This window comes from Pollachius pollachius (assembly GCF_949987615.1).
Source record: "Pollachius pollachius genome assembly, chromosome: 6".
Classification (NCBI taxonomy): domain Eukaryota; kingdom Metazoa; phylum Chordata; class Actinopteri; order Gadiformes; family Gadidae; genus Pollachius; species Pollachius pollachius.
The window spans coordinates 3,118,457-3,143,159 of NC_136939.1; the positions used below are offsets into that span (position 1 = coordinate 3,118,457).

Sequence of the window (24,703 nt, forward strand, 5' to 3'; positions counted from 1 at the left end):
AATATCGACCGAAATAATCGCGATTATGTTTCTTTCCGTAATCGAGCGGCCCTAGGAGGACGTGTGCCTGAGCCTCGGATCTGACGCCCTCTGACCCCCCCCCCTCTCTCTCTCGCTCTCTCCCCCCCCCCCCCCTGCAGAAACAAAAAGGCGAAAGCTGGACAGCCATTCGTCTCCGTCCCACTCGTCGTCTGTAAAGGTTAGTATGGCCTGAGGTCGTGTCCCCTCTCTGCCTCTCACACCCCGGCTGCCCGACCTCCGGAGACCCCCAGCAGGAGCCAGGAGCCCCCCCGACCCGGCACTCTCTATGGACTCTTCTGTCTCCCCCCCCCCCCCCCCACACACCCCTCCACCTTTAAGCCTGATGGACTTACCCCCCAGGAGCGTTGTGTAGATGTAATGATTTCGTGAGAGCAGTGTTTTCCTATTAAAGAGCGAGAGTCGTAGTGCCTTGAGAAGATGTTTTTTGTGCCGCTGCGCCGCGCGGTACGGCGCGGCCGCGTAGCCCCGCGGCGGGGGAAAGGTCCAAACTAAAGTTTAAGTCAAAGTCCGTCCCCTCCCGTCCCCACCCCAGTTCCGTCGGTCGGAAAAGAGTTTTTATCGTCCGAGTTTCACCAGCGTTGGAGCCCCCTCCCCAATCATCTCAGTTAACGTTCCCAGAAGATCCCGCTCAAGCACTTTAGAGGTTCTCTCGTCGTCCGTACCAGTCAGTCCCCCGCGGCCCGGTCTTACAGGACCCGGTCCCCCCCCGGGCTGGTCCGATGCTGGTCGACCCCCCACCTTGCCACGCCCCCACCCTGACGCAGATCCAGAAGACGGTTTGGAGGCCATTGGTTCCCGGTTCGACGTTCACGGCTCCAGAGGTGTTCCTGTGACCCCATCAGCAACGACCCTCACCCCACCCCCCCCCCACAACAACCAGCACCAATCTATCACCCTCAAGCCCCCCATCCCCCGTCCCCCACCCACAACCAAGAAGAGACGCCACCAGCACCAGGAAGACCCCCACACCCCCACCTGCCCTCAAACAAACGGGGGAGAGCTGAGCTACACAGCCCCTCCCCAAAGAAGTGAAGGAAAGGAAGAGAGGAGGAAGGAAAGGAGGAGAGGAGGAAGGAAAGGAGGAGAGGAGGAGGAGGAGGAGGAGGAAGAGGCGGGCGAGATGTCCCCAGAGACGACGGTAACCATGGCAACGCTAGCGGTGTAATAGTAGCCCTGCGTGCAGCCAGGCGGTGTAGGCTCCAGCGTGTCTCCACCTGTAAGTGACTGATACTCAGACGCACCGCACGCCGCAGAGCTCGCACACCTAGCGCTAGCACACTGGGTAGGGCCAGCACACCTAGCACACGGGCACACCGGTGCTAGCACACCTAGTGCTTAGCACTTTAGCCGCACACCAGCTCAGCCCCACCACCACATGCTGCAGACAGGCTCCAGAAACACGGCTCTCTGTAGACATCTCTATTTTTCTCCATGCTCAGGGTTTTCCAAGTATTGACATTCCAGGTGTCCTGACCTTGTCCGAGCCTTGATCCCCGAAGGTCAGAGGTCAGATCGGAGAAGAAGCGGGCCGCCTCCTCCACCTCTCCCCCCCCCCTCTCCCCCCCCTCTCCCCCTCTCCCCCTCCCCCCTCCTGCAGCAGCTCATCTGTCATGTCCATTCATTCCTACAGGACGCTAACAACGACCCTAAGGACTCAGCCAGCAAGGTTTGACCCCTACTCTCCTACAGCCTGGTCCTCTGTCATACCTTCTAACGTGGTCGGCTAGTTATCTCCACCTTCCTGGTTCAAACGGACTCGAAATGACCCGGTTCTGACTCAAACATGGAAGGTGTCGTTAACTAGACGTTAGTCAAAAGTATTAAACCCTTAAGAAAGCGTTTTGAGGGTCATGGGGTCACAAGGGGATGGGTCTGTAGTGTTTCGGTCTCTGGGTTCCATCCCCCATTGCCCCCGACACGCCCTACCTGCTTATTCAAGATGCAGACAGTCACTTAAGTCAAGAGTCACTTCACTTCAGTTACAAGAGCTAAATGGTTGAAGCTACTTAAAAGCATAATGTTTAGCGTGGAGCCGTCAACCAGGGGTTCCTCGTTGAGGCGGAATGAACGATGACGCCTTCATTCTTGAAAAGTGTTGCGGGGAAGCATGTTGGGACGGGACGGTGAGGGCAGCAGGGATGCAGACAGCGGTCAGGGACTAACCCACTAACCCTCCTCGCCCCCAGATCAGGGGGGGGGACCTGGAACCACAGGCTATTACAGTCAGCTACTCTGAGGTCGTATCTGAAGGAACCTCACAGCTTTCACCTTAAAGTCCTGATTTAGATTTGGTTCTGTCTACCGTCTCTATCGTGTCTGTCTTGTCTCTGTCTGTGTATTTCTGTCTTGTCTCTGTTTGTCTTGTGTCCGTCTGTCTCTCTCCGTCTTGTCTCCTTGACTGTTTCTCCCTGCCTTGTCTCTCTCCATCTTGTCTCAGTTTCTGCCTTGTCTGTTGTCTTTGTCTCTCCCGCTCTCTCTTGTCTGTGTGGACTCTGCCTTGTCTCTCTAGCTTGTCTCTGTCTTGTCTCTCTCTGTCAGTCTTTCTGTCTGTGTTTAGTATTCACAGCGAGACAGTTTTGTGAGTTCTTAAATATTCCAGATTTCTGATTGTACCGACGCGAGCCGACCAGCAGGGTTTAGTTTATATCGGTGTGTATTGATTGTATTGGATAAGAGAATGTTAAGGCAGAAGGACCAGTAGGGGTCAGTATTGAGCATCCTGGACCAGGTGTTGGTCACATGGTTCTAGTGCACAGGGGTGTCAGAGCTGGGGGGGGGGGGGGGGGGTGGGGAGAGTGTGCGGCCGTCTCCTGCCTACCGGTGTGTGTAACGTGCCCTCGTCTCCGCAGCAACACCCCGGCTACAACTGTGTGTCGCGCTCCAAGAGCAGAGAGAGGGAGCAGGACAAGAACGACGGCAGCACGCCCCGCGGGAAGGACAAGAAGGAAGACAAGGAGCGCAAGGAGAGGAAGAGGGTGAGTGGGGAGACCTGGGGCGCCAGGGGGTGAGACAGGGAAGGAGAGGCTGGAGTGAGACTTGGGGGGCCAGGGGGTGAGACAGGGAAGGAGAGGCTGGAGTGAGACCTGGGGGGGCCAGGGGGTGAGACAGGGAAGGAGAGGCTGGAGTGAGACCTGGGGGGGCCAGGGGGTGAGACAGGGAAGGAGAGGCTGGAGTGAGACTTGGGGGGCCAGGGGGTGAGACAGGGAAGGAGAGGCTGGAGTGAGACCTGAGGGGCCAGGGGGTGAGACAGGGAAGGAGAGGCTGGAGTGAGAGGATGTAGTGAGACCAAGGAGTGAGATGTTGTAGTGAGACAGAGACTGAGAGGCTGGAGTGAGACGCCTGGAGACCAGGGAGTGAGAGGCTGGAGTGAGACGCCTGGAGACCAGGGAGTGAGACGCCTGGAGACCAGGGAGTGAGAGGTTGGAGTGAGACGCCTGGAGACCAGGGAGTGAGAGGCTGGAGACCAGGGAGTGAGAGGCTGGAGTGAGATGTTGTAATGAGACGCCTGGAGACCAGGGAGTGAGAGGCTGGAGTGAGATGTTTGGAGACTATGGAGTGATACGTGTGGAGACCAGGGTATGAGAGGCTGTAGTGAGACCAGAGGGTGAGACGCTGTAGGGAGACCAAGGAGTGCGATGCTTTAAGACCTGGGAGTGAGACGCTGTTGTGAGACCAGGGAGTGAGATGTTTGAAGACCAAGGAGTGAGATGATGTAGTGAGATGCTTGAAGACCTGGGAGTGAGATGCTGTGGTGAGACCAGGGAGTGAGATGATGGAGTGAGACCAGGGAGTGAGATGTTGCTGTGAGACCAGGGAGTGAGACGCGTGGCGGCGGGGAAGTGAGACCCTAGTGACCCGCCCATCTCCCTCCCCTCAGGACCACGTCATCAGCGACCCGGAGGTCACCCTGGAGACCAAGAGGAGGAAGGACGAGAACGGAACCAGTGAGCCCCCCGTCGCCCTCATCATCATCATCACCTTCGTCACGTACCTCACCCCACACACGGCCTCCATAACCCCCGCCTCACTCTCCCCCAGACTCCTGCAAGAACAGCAGGAGCAGCAGCCCGCCCTCGGACGGCCCCCTGTCGGCGGAGAAGGAGAAGACCAAGCGCTCCAAGTCCTCCTCCAAGGAGAAGAGTGATGTGAAGCCCGAGAGGACTTCCTCTGGAGGCAAGAAGGTCAGCCCCCCCTCGGTACTTATTATTACTATGGTCTGGCCCGCGCCACACACACACACACACACACACCTGTACGGACTGCGGGGACATGAAGCCTGAGGCCAGGGGTCTGCTGAAGGGAACGAGAGGAGTCACACCCGGGGTCACAACATGCCTGGTGGGGAGTGAATAGTTAGTCACATTTCAAGTGCTATCTAGGTCCCACAATGTGTTACATTCCAGAGCAGTGAGTTTGGAAGAGCGCTCGGCACTGCTAGCGCAGGAGGTGATGACGCATCACGAGAGAGCTGGGAGGGGCCAAAGGGGGACTATAGACATTGGGCGTGGAAACAAGAACCCCTGCGCTCTCAGGCCCCCCGCCGATACAGTCCCATAGCTCACTGTCTTCCCATCGTGTTGTCCCACTCTCTTGAGGCCATCCGTCTTCGTCCGCTGTCCAGCTCCGCACCGCTGGAGAGCTGGAGACGGTCCAGACAGAACCACACCGCTGACATCCATTTTTCATCGTCTTTCTCTAGGAGTCTCGTCACGACAAGGAGAAGTCTGAGAAGAAGGAGAAGAGAGACAGCAGCAGTGGAAAAGAAGAGAAGAAGCAATATCCTTGAAATTCATTTCTGGACCTCCCTGTCGCTCTCCTACTCCCATCCGTCTGTCTTTCATCCTCCCTGACTGTCTTACTCCATCTGTCTGTCATCCTCTCTGTCCTGGTCTTAGTTGGTCTCCGTCATCCTTCCTGTCTGTCTGCTTGTATGTTGGTGTCTGTCTGTCGTCCTCTGTCTGTCTCCCTGCCTGCCTGTCTGTCTGTCATCCTCCCTCTCTGCTTATGTCGGCCTCTGTCTCTCCGTCCGTCTGTGTAGAACCTGTTCTTCTAAAACAACATGGATGTTTCCCTTAACGTGATCACTCATAAATCGTCAGACAAGCACCGATAGTGCGCTCCCCCGCGGTGCAGGTAAGACTCCTCCAGCTCTTCTAGTGTCTCCATGTCTCTCTCCTCACGGGCCTCATGGTGTCCTCCTCCCGCAGAACCCGAGACGCTTTTATCAGCCCCACCCCCCCCATCCCAGGCCTCCGTGTCCCGGACCAGATCTTCTTTTTGCTTTCCGTTGTCCTCCTGCCCCGGGAAGAGGTCCGCTGTAGTATGTGAATCTCGGCTCTCCATGTTTTTATGTTTCATTTTAATTGTATTTCCTGTAGATCAATTGAAAGTATTATCTTTTTTTTACGGGAGAACCCAGCGTGTCTCGAGTCTCTGCGTGGTTTCCGGCTTTAGACCGCGCCCAGCACCTCCGCGAACCCTTTTAATCCGAGTGTAATGGTTGATACATGATACAAAGGACCATCTTGTATATTATGTGTACAATAATAAAGAGGGGGACATGGATCACAAATCATGGTTTTTTTTTGGGGGGGGGGGGTTTTGTTTTCGATTTGTCACAATTTATTCACTGTTTTTGTGTTTTCAGGTTTTTACATAATTTATAAAATGACAAAAAAAATGCCAGTTTCATTCTCCCTGAAAATGCAGAATTGTAAAATAAAAAATACAAAAACCCCACTTCTAAAGTTCTGTACTGGATTGCAACTGTTTCAAGTAACTTTTTGGAGTTTTTAATCTGCTGTACTCAACACGTGTACACTTTTTTAAAACCAATAAATAATGGATTTCTTAGTGTTACTTTGATCTGGTCTCATGCTTTTATTTTGTAAAACCACCGTGACGTGTCCTTGGTGATAAAAATTCTTGCACCAACGAACGCATACGTTGACATTTTAAATGTAATGTTATGCATTGTATAATAACTAGGGTTTGGAGAATCATCCGGAAGAGCCCTATTATTTACACAAGAAAAAATCCAGGCAGATTTATTTAGTTGTAAAATCTCCAACTGTAAAACGGGCGCGGCTCCTTTAATCTAAGGGCCTAATTAAGCAAGTCAGTTTAAAGAATTTAAATTAACAAAACATTTTTGTGGAAAGTACACAAACATGTAAGCAGGTATTAAATACAACCAAACAATAAATATACAGAACAAAATATCAAAAAGTTACTTTTATTTAGGAAAAGAATGTAATAAAAGTATTTGTACATGGGCTGTCCTGTGTCTACATGCCACTCATCCGTCTGCTAGCAATGGAAACGGTTCCACTTGGGAGGGATTTTTAATCTTTTAACTTTACGGTGCGGTTTGGTTAAGCCATTAACAGTTCAACATGCATTTAACTTGGGGAGAGAAAATCAAAACAAAGAAAAGGTTCAGCCGTATATGTGAAGCATCTGTATCTCTATCTTGATAAACATTTAAACATCTTTTACTTCCACCTCATGTTCAACCCCAAACGCAACGAAATGTGATACAAAACTCCACTGCAGATGGGGCATTTCAACTCCATATGGGGGGTGGAAGAGATATTAAATATAAACTTTATTAAATGTGTAATAGTACATTTTGTACAGAATGCAGTCTTATTTTGGATGACGCCTTCAAGAGCTCTTTCAGAGCTCCTGGCTGTGAATGATTCAGTCTTATGTTTGTAGCTGGGCTGGATGCTGAACGTATAAACCAGGTATCTCATAGCTGCACTTATATTATCTTCTTTGGCTTCAGGGATGAGCAGGACCAAAGCCATTTGAGTGGACACCCAGTCTCAGTATTCACATCTTCAGATTAAAAAAAAAACATGTCATCACTTATTGATCTTAGTCTATGAATTAAATCGTATTATAATATAGCACTGAAAATGAAACCTTATCGTAAAATAAGTAGATGACTTCACTACTCTAAGTATAACATTAAACCCAAACTCAAAAGTTTTCACCACAAAAATGTCTGCAGAGGATTCAAACTATTCAACAATGTTCAGACCGAGGACCGATGGATCTTCGTGAAAACAAAACCTAGAAAGTCTTCCACCGATCTCAACTTATTAGTCCTGAAATGTCTCTTCGTCGAGTGAGTCCAAGTGAAGTTTGCATTGCCGTGATGCCGTGTTCGGTAAGGCACTACGAGAGTCAGATCGCATGTTCGGTTCCCCGCCGTACGCCCGTTAACGTCCACGGAGGTCCGGTGCGGACAGCAGGCTTCACCAAGTCCAGAGCCGTCTAGCAGACCAGCCGTAGTGTGTGTGTGTGTGTGTGTATGTGTGTGTGCGTGCGTGTGTGCGTGTGCGTCTGTGTGTGTGTGTGTGTTTGTGTGTGTTTTCAGGGTCCAGCCATGCCATTAGGAGGAACGTTTCCAATCTGCAAAGCAATTATGTAAGCAAACATAAAGAAAATCATAAGGAGGTTTCGCAGATCAATCATAATTTTAAAACATTCTTGAAATAACACACATTTCATTGCAGTGTTATTGAAGAATAAGTTATATTTTAGCACATTGTTTTAAACGTTTTACTATTATTGCTATTAGCGTTTACACTGAATCCAGTCTGACAAACAAATCCACAAATGCGGATTAGTCTGGAACCTCTCCGTTCATTGTCGCTTTCCAAAGGGAGTTATCAGGCGCAGACTAAACGGCCTTCAGACCAATAAGTACAATCAACCAATCGGAGCAATGCAACTTGTGACGCATCAACAGCCGACGGCAGGTCTGCAGGAGGCCTACCGAGGCTAGATCTTGACGCTCTCGGTTCCGTACACGTTGTAGCCCTCCCGGTACGTGGCGAAGTTCTGCGTGTTGGCTGGAGGCGCCGGTTTAAAGTTCTGGGCGTTCTTGGCCAGCTTCAGCCGTTTGGTTTCTTCCCGGGACTTGTAGCAGAACTCGATGAGCGCCACGGTCATGGCCAGCCCCAGCCCCCCGACCAGAATGTAGAAGACCCCTGCCACGTTGCTGAGGCTCAGAGCGCTCGTCTTGTCCTGGCGACACGGTAAAGCAAAGCGATGAGGGTTTCTCATGGGTTCACTCCCCTAACTCAGGCTACTCCCGGTCTAAGTAGACTAACCTACCTGACTTATTAACCCTCTACCTACACCCGGTCTAGACCGACCTATAGTACATCTAACTGACTTATTAACCCTCTACCGGACCCGGTCTAGACCGACCTATAGTACATCTAACTGACTTATTAACCCTCTACCGGACCCGGTCTAAACGAACCCTCCCACCCAACCCACTACCGCCGCTCAGAGCACAGCAGCCATGTTGTGTTGATTAATAATAACTAGCGACTAGTGGTGAATGTAGAGAGAAAGGCTCTAAATGTGTAGTGCAGTCTCCCCTGGAGGGGCCCCCAGCTCTTATACGTCGGGGCCCCCAGCTCTTATACGTCGAGGCCCTCGACTCCTACGGGGTTATTAATTAATTAATTAATTAACCTGTCTTTCAGTGGATGACAGGCGAGTAGAACCAATTTACTTATATTAAAAGCCAAACATTAGTATTGAATTTCATTTATGAATTTTACCATTTGTGTTTTATCACGTGATCTAACCCTACTGGTGTCTGTAGTCACACATCCTAGTTCCTTTCCTAGTTCAAATCCTGATCCCTTAGTTTTCTCCTAAAATCTTACGTTAAAGTGTCATTTTAGGATTTTCTTCACGTTTTAAAGGTGGATTGTTATCCGCCTTGTTAAAACGTAAGAAAAACGAACATTGCTGTAAAATGATTAAACACATCAACAAATCAAATGTCAATAAAGGTTTGGTCAACAAAATAGCAGTATAGTGGTTGCTACTCTTAAAGAGGAAGTTGTACTGTTATGCTTATGAATTCAGTCAAAGGCCTTACATCAAATAATGGTGTTAGTAAATGTCTAATGTGTAATATAAAACGGTCTGCTGGTGATAAATAAGAGATGTGAGAATACATTGGAGTGTGAGCAGACGTTGCGTGCCCAGTGAGGTCAGCAGAATGTGAAGGTTTGCTGTGTGTTGCGTACAGAAGCATTCATCATGTCAACATTTGAGGTGCATCCCGCAGACACTGACCTTACTTCCTGAGTCTTTGGTTCCACATTCCCCCTTATCGTACCACCATTTGTTTTTCAGCTTGTCTAAGACTCCTTGCTCACTGAGTTTCAATACCGCAAGGTTTACAGGAGTTCTTCACGTGGGACATAACATAAATAACATCATAACATGTTATTTTATGTTATTCAACTCTTTAAATACTACTTTATCATGGTAAAGCGATAGAGCCGGACCCTGGCTTCTGATAAGCTAGCTGTGATTGTGTTGCTAACCATGGCTAGCATGGCGCCAGGCCCTAGCTCTATCGCTTTGAGTAATCGGCACACACTGATCAATAGTTATCAATGAAATCAATTCAACTTGCAGGACTAGAAGCTGCATAGCCATATAGGACAGCAGGTAAGCTTAACTTAAGGCTGCATTTGTAGCCTACTTAAGGCTTTGGGCATGGTCCCAAAAGGTTTGGCACTGCGGATCTACACCAGTAACCCTTTGTTGTCCAAAGCAGCCGTCAGATTCCTTTGCTAAAGCGAATGTCTTACAAAATCAGCCCTTCAGTACATCTTGTGCTGGTGTCCACACCCAAGAACAATATTTCAGGTGCGTCTTTGGAGGTTGGGGTCTCGAAACGTGCTGAATTATATTGACGCCATTGGAGATGATGGTTGATCTCCTGGTTTCAGGCAGATCAAAGGCTGGGTTTATGGGCTTATATCTGTTTTATATCTCGTCCAGCAACATTTGTTGGCACGGTTCAGCTTTGGGTCAATTTGGTTCGCGGGACCGAATCTGTGAAGTCGATCATTGATGGGACTTTACGTTTTGCAAGACATTTAGCTTGATTTACTTGACTGCAAGATTTCTAGTCTTATTTTCTTTCAGGAAAGAATCGGTTTGTAATTGAACATGATTTGAATATATTGTATTCACCACTGCAAAGCTGCATCACGAACAAAATGCACATTGAAATCTGATGAGTCCATGAGTACGGATGGTATGGATGAAACACGTCATGTAAACATCCATAGAGAGAGGCTGTGCTGCCTGGTTACTGAACACAGGAGTCCTTTCTGTGTGTACCGTGGATTCTCAACTCCTTTAACAGAGTTGGACTCCTTCCTCTTCCATCGCCAAATAGTTTGAACGTTTTTTTTTTTATCACTAAGTGCATCTCTGCCAGTTACGCATACCAGTTGCACTTAGAATGTTCCTATCAACCAGGTAACTCCCTATAAACCTTGAAATATTAAAACCCCGTTCAAAAAGTAATATGTATGCACTAATAATGTTTAGTATATACATAACACTGTTGTGTCTTATCTTTCTGCATCTTGTGAGTGAGTTTGGAGGCGACAAACCAAAAAGCATGAAAATGTTCACACACATTAATTCTTCCAGCAGTACTTTCACTTACCGACCCATGCTGTTTGAAACACTCTTAAGCAGGAACTGATTAAGGAGAAGTTTCAAACTGGTACTGACTAACTTGTAGCAGTCTTAAACTGGTGCAGATTAATTTGTAGTTTCAAACTGGTACTGACTAATTTGTAGCAGTCTTAAACTGGTGCAGGTTAATTTGTAGTTTCAAACTGGTACTGACTAACTTGTAGCAGTCTTAAACTGGTGCAGATTAATTTGTAGTTTCAAACTGGTACTGACTAACTAGTAGCAGTCTTAATCTGGTGCAGATTAATTTGTAGTTTCAAACTGGTACTGATTTACTAGCAACAGTCTTAAACTGGTGCGGATTAATTTGTAGTTTCAAACTGGTACTGATTTACTAGCAACAGTCTTAAACTGGTGCGGATTAATTTGTAGTTTCAAACTGGTACTGACTAATTTGTAGCAGTTTTAAACTGGTGCAGATTAATTTGTAGTTTCAAACTGGTACTGACTAACCAGTTTTGAACTGGTTCTATTGTAATTATTTGTCTTTTTAACTAGTAGACACTTAAATTTTGGTTTCAAACCGACAAACCTAGCTCTCCTTTTCTATCAAACTAGAGATCTAACTAGAGATGCAGCGCTGCGTTGGTTATATATCCTTTAGTGTCAACACCTCCTCTCCATCCCCTACCCCCCTCCTCTATCTTCATCTTCTTAAAGGGGAAGAAAGGTCAGCATGAAGAATTACAGATGATGAAGACGAGGAAAGCCTCTAAACAGCTATCTCTACATTCTATACCCTATTCTGTAGTTAGACACACTAATATCTGTTATATACCCTAATCTTGGGTTCTAAACTCTAATCTCTAGGTTCTGGACTCTAATTTGTAGTTCAATATTTTGATATCTGTTATATACCCAAATCTATACGTTATATGATCTAATCTCTACATTCTATACCCAAATCAATGCTATAATCTATAGCTACCATGCACAATAGACTACATTATGTACTCTATATACTTTACTTATCTAAACTGATATCTACTCTATATTCTATACTCTAATCAATGTCTATTTATACATACTGTAATCTCTTCATATATATTCTATACTCTACATTCTCACATGCTTTCAGAGGCATTCTCCTTGTTTGTAGCACGCATCATTCCATGCACCACCAGTACTGCATGCATGTCCTAGTTTCTGCTTCATTCTACATATTCATAGCTGACCCTAACACACACACAGACACACACACACACACACACACAAATAAATTCATAAACACACACATACACAGACACACAAATAATCAGAAGAAAACACTTGGCAGTTTGAGGACCTGTGGGAGGCCTCTGGCCCATATAAAGCCCCTGGACAAACTTCAACTCCCACAATGCCTCACTCATGATATGATTAGTTATATTAAGAATGACTGTACGATGCTATTTATAAATCAAGTAGGCTAAAGAGAAGAGGAAGTTTGTTATAAATACGGAGACCACAGGGCCTAGATGCTTCCTGCTCCAAGCTCCTAAATAGGGCAGTTTGACTTGCACTTTCATAAAGTCAAAGGCCTAGTGGTGCACGTGCACTTTCATAAAGTCCAAGGCCGAGTGGTGCACGTGCACTTTCATAAAGTCAAAGGCCTAGTGGTGCACGTGCACTTTCATAAAGTCAAAGGCCTAGTGGTGCACGTGCACTTTCATAAAGTCAAAGACCGAGTGGTGCACGTGCACTTTCATAAAGTCAAAGACCGAGTGGTGCACGTGCACTTTCATAAAGTCAAAGACCGAGTGGTGCACGTGCACTATCATAAAGTCAAAGACCGAGTGGTGCACGTGCACTTTCATAAAGTCAAAGACCGAGTGGTGCACGTGCACTTTCATAAAGTCAAAGGCCTAGTGGTGCACGTGCACTATCATGTAATCCAGGACCTAGTGGTGCACGTGCACTTTCATTCAGTCCCAAAACCGAGTGGTGCACGTGCACTATCATGTTGTCCAAGACCTAGTGGTGCACGTGCACTATCATGTAATCCAGGACCTACTGGTGCACTGCGGTGCGGTCATGCCAGACATGCGATCTCATGCACTATCGTCAGCATGCTACAATCAAGAGGAACACCTCTGGCATCAGGCATGTGGTCTACACTGGTCTCGTTACGATGCACAAAACATGCGTCAGATCCCCCCCACTCTGCCGTCTCAGACGCACACATCTGTGGGATGTACACACTGTTCTACACACTGTGTGTTGTACACGGTGTGCGTTCCACTCTGTTCTCCATACAGTGTGTTGTTCTACAAACAGTATATTGTATGCATTGTGTTGTACACATTGTACTGTACAGTGTGTTCTACATAGTGCGTTGTACACAGTGTGTGTTCCACAGTGTTCTACATACTGTGTTTGTTGTACACAGTGTGTGTTCCACACAGCAGACAGTGAGACGGTAGAGAGAGAGAAGGTCCTGCTCTTACCTAGTGAGACTTTACCTTTCATCTGATCCTTGTAGAAGAAAAACTGACAAGTTACAAATCCTCTCAAGTGCCTGCTCATTTCTCAATGCACCGCTAAACTTCTAAAGGGCTAACCCTCTGTTAAGTGACGATACAACTGAGAATGTATTGATATATAATATAATTTGTTATTAATGTTTATCTTGAATGAACTACCTGGTCAGTCAATTACTGAAGTGAGCTCTGCCGTTCAGTGATTGGGTTGAAGACAATAACAGGGGTGTCTTTTCCTACGGAGCTAGTCTTTATCACCTTATTGTACTTTAGTTATTCAAGGTAAATGGGTAACAGCTGGGAGCAGTATGCTAATGCTATGCTAATGTTATGCTAATGTGACATTGATATGAGCCAACATTACTTTCAGTTTTAATTTAAAACTCTAACTTAACAACCTTGCTAATTTTGTTCAACTAAGACTACACTTAAGTATTCCCGATATGTGACGTGCAATTCTAAATGGAAGGAAAGAAGGAACGTTATTCATTAGTAATGATAATGGATCAATTAGGTGAATAATTGGTCAACCATCATAAATGAATCCTTTAGTTTTGAGTAAGTATGGTTAATGAGTAAACATTGAGTATGCACAATGATGTAGAATAATGAACCTCACCAACACCTAAAGTTCCAGATCGTGTCCAGCTCCCCAGAGCCTAAAGAGTGTTTGAATGCTTTGATTCTTTCCAGTGGTTCTTACATACAATATATTTTATTGTTAAATTACTAACGCATGCATTTCTGAGGATAAAATAATGACAGAGAGATGCGCCAGTCAGGTTTGAAATCAAGTGAAACATCGCAGTCGATCACTCAACGGAACAAACCCGCAGGCATTCGGCCGTCAGCCGGAGGAGGGGCTTCGGGTGCCTGTAGTATCCACCTTCTGCTCACTCAGAATGGATGACTACAACAGCAGCAGCAAAGCCTCCTCTCCTCTGTAGCCCGATGCCCAGTGTGATGTGCTCACCATGCAGGCTTAAAGCAGCAGTCCACCCATTCTCAGCCTGGTTTCCATGTGCTTTCCTTTTGCGGGAGTGACATGACCATAGCCTCCTAAACACCTGACCATCTTAAGATTCTCAGATGTTTGACTTCCGGACACAAACCCTCATCAGAGTAGCCAGAGATAGAACAAGGACTGTCCGTCTTGTCTCCACTCTGGACCCGAATGACTCGGTTTCTGCCCAGCCCTTTGGAGGTTTTTGGTACGCTGTCTCGTCATTCCTTCACATTTGAAGGAAACAAGGTTTTAAAATCTGTGAACTGTCCCTTTTCAAGGTGGAGCCAAAGACCAATCCACAGTCTGACTAGTGCAGTCCCTTCTGTCTAAATACAGGGGACCGAGGGCCCCGGTCTGCAGGGGTTCCCCAGGGTTTACAAGAGTATACAGGGGACCCCAGTCTACAGGGGCCCCCAGGGTCTACAAGTGCCCCCAGTCTAGAGGGGCCCCCAGGGTCTACATTGACCCCATTGGTTCTAAAGGGGCCCCAGGCCCTACAGGGGTCTACCAGGGCCCATGGGGTCTACAGGAATCTACAGGGGCCCCCAGGGTCTATAGGCGCCCAACGCTCTGCTACAGAGTCAGCCAGGCCAGATTGAGGAGGAGATGGTGTCTCCTCGGTTTGGGAGCGCTCCTGGCCAGGGCTCCGGCTCAAAGCCTGGCCCCGGGACGCCTCCTGGACTGGAGGGTTCCGCAGTGGTCCCTAGTCCAAGGAGGACAGTGGCTCAGTCTGGGACGTCAGCCGGACGCCGAGGACATACGTGTAACGGAAGGGCGTGCCTTTGGACATTATAATGATCTTAAGTTGGACTTCAGGTATTCTGATATAAAAATGATGTTTTTAAATGTGGCCCATGTTGGTTATGGTTCACCTGAATACCTCCACAGTGGGGGCGGGGCATGGATGAGTCTTTGGCCGGTCTTGGGTCCCAGTGTGGGACCAAGAACGACCAAGCGGACTGTGAGAGGAGGGTGATGTCTGACCTGTGGGGTTTCCATGGTGTCATTAGAATTCTCACGTTTTTTATGCCCGTCATGCTTCGTCCCCTCAAGACCCCGCTGTTCGCCTCGCAACCCCGACACCGCCCCTTAACCCCCAGACCCCCAAAACCCTGACCTCCACTACCCATGACCCTGCCGTTCCCCTCGCAAACCTGACAACGCCCCCTGACCAACACTACTCTGACCTCCCCTAGCCCGACCTCCACTGCCCTGACCCCGCTGTTCCCCTCGCAAACCTGACTACCCCACCACCACCTAACCCACCTGAGGTTCTGAGCAGAGAACCAGAGATATCAAATCCTTCTCCGTTGGCCTGTAGATATAAAAAACAGAGGGAAGGTTCCTGTCTTTCATGACCACAGACCAAAGCTCCCTGCACCAAACCAGTTCCCCCCCTCCTCGTCAGTCCAATACTAATCACTGCTTCTAATTTAGCCAACGAAGGGTTCCTGGTTCGATCCCCACTGCTAACCGTAGGACTACAAAGGCAACTCGTAGCAGCTGGTTAAATTTTGGGTTAAATTTGGTCGTTTGTTTAGTGACCGCCTTGCCGATTACTCTACAGAACTACGGTGGCCGAGACATGAAGGCTGACCTTGGAGTCCCCTCCCCCGCTGCCACACTCCCCCTTGTCGTACCACCATTTGTTTTTCAGTTTGTCCAACAGGCCCTGCTCGTTCAGTTTTAACACTGCCAGGTTAACAGCATTTCTTGAAACGATAAAACATAACTTGGTAAATACACAGGGCCGTGAGAATCTAATGTTGCGTGTCAGTGAGTAACGGGAGTCGCGTATCATTGGCCGAGAGGGGAGACAGGAGACAGATTGACGGGTTGAGATGGCCGGGCCAGGGTGGGGGTGCTGGGTGTTTAGGGGCTGGGGGGGGGGGTCTCTGTTGGGAAGGTGGTGTAGAGCGGTAGGGTGTACACATTTTTTTCATAGAGGATAGATGACCACATCCAGCATGCACATTGACATTCAGCACAGCATCTCAAGAAGCACGTGTGAAACACTCAGTAAATATCCAGTCTGGCACAAGACGGGGAGGAGAGGGGGATTCTGGGAAATCATAGCAAACCAAATGTGTTATGGGAAGGGTTGTGATGTCACGTATACATGTTGAGTAAATGCTCTTAACGAAGGAAGACAAAAACAGACCGATAGACAACTGGACAGAAGGATTGATAGAAAGAGATGGACAGATAGATAGATAGACCAAGAGATGACAGATTGATGGACAGACAGATGGATGTGAATAGAAAATGGCTGAATCAAGATAAAATAATTGTCATAAGGTCCTCCTCGTTGATATTAAGTGATTGAGGAGTGGGGAGTGAAAAGAAGGTTAAATCAGGATAAATAACAGGTTAAACATTAACATCACATGTGATGAGTGAGGAGTAAAGGGTTAAATAACATGTGAGGAGGTAAGGTAAAAAATAACGTGATGGGTGAGAAGTAAAGGTTAGGTTCCCATATGGGGCGTTAGGGGAGGGGTCTGGGGACATCAGGGGGGGTGGGCTACCATAACAACATGGAGGTATTGTTATAATATCCCACCCACCTTAATGCCGACCCTTTGGGCGTGGCCACTCCGTAGCCCTTGGAGTCCAGGTTCCCGCCCACTTTCATGGTGTCGCAGGGCTTCCGCTGCTCGATGTACTCGTTCATGGTGGACTCCAGCAGGAAGGCGAACTTCCCCTTGGATTTGCGGACGCGCGCCACCCCGTCCGGCGTGGTCTTGGCGAAGACGGACGGCTCAGCCGACTTCATGTAGGACCACATCTTCTCGTACACGCCGATCTTGGAGCGCTGTGGGTGGGGGGGCAAACCGGTCAGCTCAATGCTCACGTTCCGTGGAGGTTTAATACAGACAATGAAGTGGTCGTACATGGAGGACTAAAGTACAAATGTGAAAGGGATTTGGCGAGCTGCAGGCATCTTTGTTTGTGATAACATTAGAAATCTAGATTAAAAAGTTGAAGTTGATATCTAAATTTAAGCCCTCGGGGGGGACAGAGGAAGGGGCTTTGATCATGGTAGCTTCTACAATTCTGTCACGTTTCCTGTTGGCCTGAACGGTGAAGCTGAGGAAACAAAACCAACGGCTGTGACTGCGATGTATCAGTTAGTTTGCTCCAGCTCCAGCTCCATCTAGACCCTTCCAGGAGGTCAGGAAGTGGTTCCGGTGGGCGTCGTGGGGTTCAAGCGCCACCTGACCGGACCGCCTACGATGAGACGGGTTTCTAAAAACAGCCAGCGAGCTAAAGACAGTCGCCCACCAGGGAGTCGGTGGGCAGCTGTCCGCAGGAGAAGGTCTAAAATTGAGGACGGCAGAGGCAGGCGATGTGACCTTCTGCTGAGGAGCGAGCCGTCGCAGAGAGACAAAAAAGTACTTCCAGTCCCCAGGCGACCCGGAGAGACGGTTCCGTCCCGAGACGGAGATACGATCTGCTGAGTCAGGAGGAGTCATGACCCAACAAGCGGGAAATCGAGAGCAACACCGAGTGCCGTCACGCGTTCCAACATTTGACCGGAACCCGACAGTTGAAGTATCGTCTACCTTCAGATCCTGCCTCTTAAAACACCGGTCCCTGAGGCGTTAGTGACCCAAAAAGAGAGAGACGCGGGGAGAGGAGTGGAACACCAAGACAGATCCTGCAGCAGAGTGAACCGCTTCTGTCCATTGGACTACACACAGCCTAAAGGTCGGTGAACCTTAGTCTTATCGACTTTCTTCAGATAATCCCCGTTGGGGCTGAATTTGGGTACAGAAATGTCAGAATACACCCCAGCGAAGTTGAACCTACCAGGCCTCTAGTGAAAAGGTCTGGACAATCGGAGGGCGGGAGAATTCACAGCGAGCGAGCGGGCGTGCTGCTGGCATATTGATGACGTTTCCATCATGTGTATTTTGCATTCAAACTTATTTTTGCTTTCCACTCTCACCACAAAAAGACAGTTGGAAGCCTCGTCCGCCATCTTTGACGTGATGTGAACAAAACACTGCGACTTTGCCCTGCATACTTTTTACGTTCCTTCCTGCCTCCTACAGACTCCACCCAGGCGCCAACCCTAGCCTCAAGTGTCTCCGGTGTGTGTGTGAACCCGTCAGATGCGGCTTACCTCCCGCTGTGTGCTGCATGTGTGAAAGGGCAACACCTGATCACCTCCAGACCTGGTCTCCGGGGTTTAACCAGAGTTCAGGTGTGAAAGGCCTGTGAGTCAGTTTGGATACATCTGTTCCCTGGGCCACTCAGAGAGAAGGTCTTGATCCAAACACACAGTGTCTCTTGAGCCCTGGGGTCAGGGGTCAACAGGGGCTCTCCTTCCCTAAATCGAGGGGGCGCAGGGATTGGATCCATTTGACTGATGGTGATCTGGGCCAATCACAAATTCTGAATTTGTAACCAATCATGTATGGTCCAAATCATGGGACCATAACCGCTTTAATATGCAAACATGAGGGCCTGTTAAATAACAGTTGAGGCGTTATGGGTGTAGGGATGGTGAGCAGTCGATGAATCACTTAAGTGTCCTGTTAGGATACTCGGCCCCCCCCCCAAAGACGATTCAGTGGCTGGTTGAACTTCTAATCAAGTTCCAGCAAAAACCTGGAGATTTAGGCGGGGAGAGTTAGTTGTATCGCTAAAGACTCTCTAAAGACTATTGGAATGCGGCCATTTCTCCCTGAACGCTTACCCCCCCCCCGCTGTGGGCTGACACTGCGGCCTTCGGCGGTGTTAAATCACAGCCCTGTCCTCCTTCAAGGTGTGCTCACCAGCGCACGCAAGATTGAAAGTTTTGTGCGCATCAATTTTTCAAGGGCATGCATTTTTGAATTCTAAGTACGTTTTTTATCACGGACTCCTGCCGAGCCGGATGAAAGGTTGGGACTAGTGGGGCCGTGAGATCTGCCCCTCGGAGCGGGGAGCTGATGTCTGCTCTCAGAGACACCGGTCAGACCTGCTGGTCCATCATCGAAGGAGTAGATGTTCTATAAAAGCACGACCGTGAGCAGATGCTCTGTTCTCAGAAAGCAGGGCCCTGAGAAAATCGGTAGATGTTCTGTGAAGGCGCGACCACGAGAAGATCAGTGGATCACCCCCTGGCATCTTCTCAGAGCAGCACTAATCCACAAGCATTAACAGTATAAAGACAGAGCATTAAAACAGACAATGTAAAGGTGGTAGGGAAGGGAACACAAACTCCTGCCCAGCTCCTAACAGCAGCGGGCTCTGCCTCCTGGCCAAAATGCCAACCCCTTGAGTGCCAACACGGACCCCTGCCCCACCCCCCACCTCTCTAATTGGATGGCTTCACTGCTCACATCTCAGCCGCGATCGCCGGCGTGTTTTCATTTGAACTACATTATGAACCAAGCGGTTCCTGTGTGCTTTTACTGCAAAGCAAACCCAACACACTGCCCTTAGCTCTCCCTCGTCCCCCCGGACCCACACACAGGGTCCCTCCTCCCCCTCCTCCCTCCCTCCTCCTCCCTCCCCTCCCTCCTAATCCGGGGGTAGGAGGAGAGAGCGGCTAACCCCGGGACGCTAGCATCTCATCAGACCACCGCCAGCACTGACATCGCCCCCCCCCCCCCCCCCCCCCCCCCCCCCTCCTCCCCCCACCACCACTAACCCCCCCTCTGCCCCCACCCTGCACACACCTGGAGCAAATTAGCCCTGCTGCTCGGAGAGACTTCACACACACCTCCCCCCTCTCTGCCTGACACACACACACACACACACACACACATCTGAGGTGGTCCCACAGGCCACTGACAGCAGGCCAGTCATCTCCGTGCCAACAGATGCTGAGGGTATTTGTCGGCCCGGCCTCCCTTCATCAAACCATCTGGCATCAGAGGACAGGGGTCTCCGATTCCATCTCGCAGGGGTCTTCAGCAAAGCTGGACCACCCTGAGCATTCCACTGCAGAGAGAGACCCTAATATCCCCTCATGCCCTCATATCATCACACAAACAGATGCCTGCCCCCTGGTTTGTTGTCCCTTATCATTTCTACTCATCTTCTGATATTTGGCTTTGGAAAACCGATGTTTGGCCCCTTTGAGCTTCCTTATGTCTCGTCGACGTTTCGGAAGAGGAAGTTCCGGAGAACCGGGGATATTCATGACGACGCGATGAGTTCACCTCCACTAATACCTCCGCCAGCGTCACGAAGTTACCAACGCGACATCTCGCGTTAAGTCATCACAGAACCCCACCGCTGGGAAGAGATTCAGGCTGAACGACTGTGGAGCTTCAGTGGACGCAGGACGAGCTGTGGTGGGCCGACGGGGCGGGCGGCAGAGCCACCCGTCGCATCCCTTCAGCTCCTTCATTGGGAATGCACTAAGAGGAGGCTGCGGATGGACGGCGGATGCTGGTGCGTCCTAGGCGTGCAGACCGTGAGAGCACGGCAGCGTATGCGTCACCCTAGACTACGAGACTACATGCGTCCGTCGACGGAGCAGTGACAAAAAATTAAAGGTGACTAAAAACAATCCCATCGATTCCAGCTTTCTTTAAAAATATATAACAGCCGGATTTTTCCTGCTTGTTGTTGCAAAATGGATCCAACAGTCGCTTGGAGTGTATTTGCATAACCGCGATCTGATTGGCCGACGGATCCGTTGCTGCCTGAAAAGTTGAACATTTCTCAACTTTTTGACGCGGGCCACGGAGCCGAGAGAGCGGACGGACCCACAATGCATTTCGAGAGGGTCCCATGCAAAGTCAATGAGATCCGTCGACGGACGCAGGTAGTGTGAATGCGGCGTTAATGGCGGGGACTGGTGGTGATAACTAGTAGAGGCAGCAGCAGGATGCAGGGCGTTCATCGACGCTAGACAGGGAGCTCAGGAGAGTGTCGCTTTTGTAGCACACAAAGCGGCCACAAACGTGTACATCAACTTCGGCCTTGGGGAGACAAATTGACAACAACAAATACGCAAACAACAATTATGCGATTGGTCACCCACAATGCACCAGCACATTGTTTACATTGGCTCAGTCCCGACCACATCCAGATCTCCGGAGTAAACGAATGAAAGAGCGTGTGCGCGCGGAGACGCTGGTGGCTGCTGGCTGGGACTCTCCGGGGGTGGGGGTAGTGAGATAGCTATCATGTCATCCCAGATCATATCAACACACACGCTGTAGGGTCAGACACACGCTATCTGGAGGTGCTGCAGCGACCATGTCTACCACGTGGTCTGGCCCGGGTCTGCACTGAGAGTACTGGCTCTTCATTGGTTATACTGGATCAGGACTGCTGTACTGGGAATACCGGGTCTGTATTGGTTCTACTGGGTCTGTACAAAGTCTACTGGGTCTGTACTGAGATTACTGGGTCTGTACTGAGTAATGGGTCTGTATTGGTTCTACTGGGTCTGAACAGAGGCTACTGGGTCTGTACTGAGACTACTGGGTCTGTACTGAGTAATGGGTCTGTATTGGTTCTACTGGGTCTGTACAGAGTCAACTGGGTCTCTACAGAGTCTACTGGGTCTGTACTGAGTCTACTGGGTCTGTACTAAGTAATGGGTCTGTATTGGTTCTACTGGGTCTGTACAGAGTCTACTGGGTCTGTACTGAGACTACTGGTTCTGTACTGAGACTACTGGTTCTGTACTGAGACTACTGGGTCTGTACTGCTGTACAGAGTCTACTGGGTCTGTACGTGGTCTACTGGTTCTGTACAGAGTCTATGGAGTCTGTACTGGTTGAACTGGGTCTGCACTGGTTCTACAGAGTCTGTACTGGTTCTAATGGCCCTGTTCTGAGATGGAGATGCACCTCCACCTTCAGTGGAGCTGAGGAGCTCCGCTGGCCATCAACTACTGATCAGCAGGGCCTTCTCTCTGTCAGGTGGAAGCACTGCCAGTGGCAGGTGTCTCAGCGGGGGTCGGACTCCTACCCTGAAGAACTCCTTGGTGGACCCGGAGTCCAGCGTCCCGTAGGCGATCTCCGTCTGCTTGGCCAGGTCCTCGGCGCTCTCGATGGGCGACACCATCCTCTCCACGGTGAGGAAGGCCGCCAGGTTGGCCGTGTAGGAGGAGATGATGATGAGGGTGAAGAACCACCACACGCCTCCCACGATGCGGCCCGACAGAGACCTGAGCAGAGAGGCGGAGACACGACACACATGACAGAAGACAACCACTGCCTGCTTGGTGGGGGAGGGGGGCGATTAGTGCCCCAGAGCTAGAGCTGAGCTAGCAAGCTATTTCTGGTCTATTTGTGTTCAGTCGTTTAGCGGAGGCTCTCATCCAAAGCACCCCAAGCAGAAAGGGGGATTCCGAATGTTTCCTGAAGGAGCAGGAGCAATAGTCTACGAGCATCCTCTCAAAGCTGCAGGTCAGGCTGCTGACCCCGGGGGGGCGACCCCAGAACCTTGCAGCTGTGAGGGGCCCCTCTGTCCTTCTAGAAGGACAGAGGGGCCCTTAGCATAGTGTGGCATCTTATCCTAGCTAAGTTTGTTGTATACGGGGAATGGGTTAACCTAGCGATTGTTAGTGCTTTGCACTTGTTCTATGAACGTCCTTTCTGCACCGAAAGAGATATATATTGTTTCTCTTTCTTCTGACAAATGTACTGCTTCTGCTTAATGCCCTAAATGTAAATGTAAACGTAGAAGAGGGTGGATGTGCTTGTGGAGACACGGAGCACAGCCCAACGTGACCCAGGTATTCACCGCGTTGTCTCCCTAGCCTCTGAACGAGCAAAGCCAACGGCACGGCTTTAATCTGATCCTGTTGATCTTATCGCTGTCCCTGCGTGGGGGAAATACCATTTCAAATATCAATATGCACAAGTTAACTGCTCATCTCTTAATGGTCTGAGTCCCTTTATGCCGGAGGATCGGATGTATCCTCAGAGAAACCCTATAGTTACCATAGTTACGTGTGGTTGCTACTAGTTTCCCCGCAGAAGTGTGTGCAGACTCCGTGGAGTGATTTTTTTCTTTTCAAATCATTACGACGGAAAATGAGATTCTATGATTATATTTGATCCCGGCGAAGGAACCTGACACCACTCCTGTTCCACGTCTGAAGTATGACGTGTCTGAACTGAGTCCCCGCGGTGGGTAACCAGAGAGGTGGACCTGCTTCTGTATGCTGCTACCCTGCGCTGTCTGGGACTCAGTGGCGCTCGGAGTGAGTCTCTCTGATGTCAGAGCAGGACTGGCTTGAGGGGAGAGGAGAGGAGGAGGAGGAGGAGGAGGAGAGGAGGAGGAGGGGGGGGGGTGGTAAGATGAGGAGGAGGAGGAGGAGGAGAGGGTGGTAAGATGAGGAGGTGGAGAGGAAGGAGAGGATGGAGGAGGAGAAGGAGGGGAGGGAGAGGGTGATAAGAGAGAGGAGGAGGAGGTGGTAAGATGACGAGGACGTGATAAGAGGAGGAGGAAGAGGGGGACGGTAAAATAGAGGGAGGAGGAGGGTTGCAGGTGGTAAGATAATAGAGATGTTCACTTTGTCAACACATTCTGACTGTAGAGGATTGGGGGGGAGGAGGGATTAGGCTTCCCAAGCAATAACAGCTCACAGCTTCTGTCTGTCTTCATCGTGTGTGTATGTGTGTGTGTGTGTGTGTGTGTGCGTCATTCATTTCTTCAAGGATTTCTGTTTCTGGCAGGAGATGCGGGACCATGACAGTTGGCCAGATTCCGTTATTAACATCCACCACAAATCCCCTTTTTCTGAACGCTTACAGCTAACTGGAGCGTGTTCAACATGCTATCTAGCTAACTGTTGAGCATGCTAACTCACCAATGAATGACCTAGCTAACCTAAGCTAGAAGCTAGTCTCTGTTCCGCATGCTAGCTGCTAGCTAGCTAGAGGCTAGTCCATGCTAGCTAACTAGCTGACTACAGCCCCTGACTAACTAAGCTCCCGGTGAAATGGTGCTTTGTGTTTATGTGGAAATGAATCCACTTTGGTCGTTGAGCTGGATCTGTGCTATCAAGGGGAAAATGACCTTTCCTGGTAAATGGGACTTAATGAGACCGTCATTGTCTGCTCCAGATTTCAAGCAAGGCTGGGAATTCAAAGTCGTTCCCGCATTGACTCCTTCATTAGTTAATTGGCGTGTCATCTAACCACACTCCACCCTGCTTCTTGACACCACAGATGACAGGGCGTGAGGGTGGATGGTGAAGGTGTTGATGGGTGGAGGTGATCGGGTGAATACCGTGGACTCCAGAAGACCCAGGTTCTACCGCTACGACCGGCGGGCGGAGACATGGGACATGCAGCAAAAACACGGTAGCCCTCCAAGAGCCGTGACGACGAGGTGGGTTCTCTGTGCATTCTAGCCTCCCCAGCATGGTGGATACAAGTTAGTTAGTGGCTAGGCTGGTGTCTCAGCGTCGGGGATACAAGTTAGTTAGTGGCTAGGCTAGTGTCTCAGCGTTGGGGATACAAGTTAGTAAGTGGATAGGCTGGTGTCTCAGCGTCGGGGATACAAGTTAGTTAGTGGCTAGGCTAGTGTCTCACCGTTGGGGATACAAGTTAGTTAGTGGATAGGCTGGTGTCTCAGCGTTGGGGATACAAGTTAGTTAGTGGCTAGGCTGGTGTCTCACCGTTGGGGATACAAGTTAGTTAGTGGATAGGCTGGTGTCTCAGCGTTGGGGATACAAGTTAGTTAG

At 49.5% G+C, this 24,703-nt stretch overlaps 2 protein-coding genes across 4 annotated transcripts in view; one reads left to right on the forward strand and one right to left on the reverse strand.

The window, feature by feature from the left end:
- Positions 1-5,887, forward strand: part of thoc2 (THO complex 2) — a 31,261-nt gene extending 25,374 nt beyond the window's left edge. Inside the window, exons 32-39 of one of the 3 annotated variants that reach the window (XM_079738216.1) lie at positions 141-199; positions 1,673-1,708; positions 2,892-3,017; positions 3,920-3,986; positions 4,081-4,238; positions 4,742-4,818; positions 5,128-5,175; positions 5,250-5,887. In XM_079738216.1, the coding sequence (XP_079594342.1) occupies positions 141-199; positions 1,673-1,708; positions 2,892-3,017; positions 3,920-3,986; positions 4,081-4,238; positions 4,742-4,818; positions 5,128-5,155 (551 nt within the window). In that variant the 3' untranslated portion in view covers positions 5,156-5,175; positions 5,250-5,887. Of the gene's footprint in view, positions 1-140; positions 1,259-1,672; positions 1,709-2,891; positions 3,018-3,919; positions 3,987-4,080; positions 4,239-4,741; positions 4,819-5,127; positions 5,176-5,249 lie in introns of those variants that run through there. The other 2 variants (XM_079738217.1, XR_013811918.1) reach the window with 2 other exon arrangements.
- Positions 5,888-6,938: 1,051 nt separating this feature from the next.
- gria3a (glutamate receptor, ionotropic, AMPA 3a) overlaps positions 6,939-24,703 on the reverse strand; it is a 64,786-nt gene continuing 47,021 nt past the window's right edge. The window contains exons 12-16 of the mRNA XM_079738220.1: positions 21,976-22,174; positions 16,617-16,864; positions 15,647-15,761; positions 7,832-8,082; positions 6,939-7,464 (exon numbers count right to left, since the gene is read on the reverse strand). Of these exons, the coding sequence (XP_079594346.1) occupies positions 7,837-8,082; positions 15,647-15,761; positions 16,617-16,864; positions 21,976-22,174 (808 nt within the window). The 3' untranslated portion in view covers positions 6,939-7,464; positions 7,832-7,836. The remainder of the gene's footprint in view (positions 7,465-7,831; positions 8,083-15,646; positions 15,762-16,616; positions 16,865-21,975; positions 22,175-24,703) is intronic.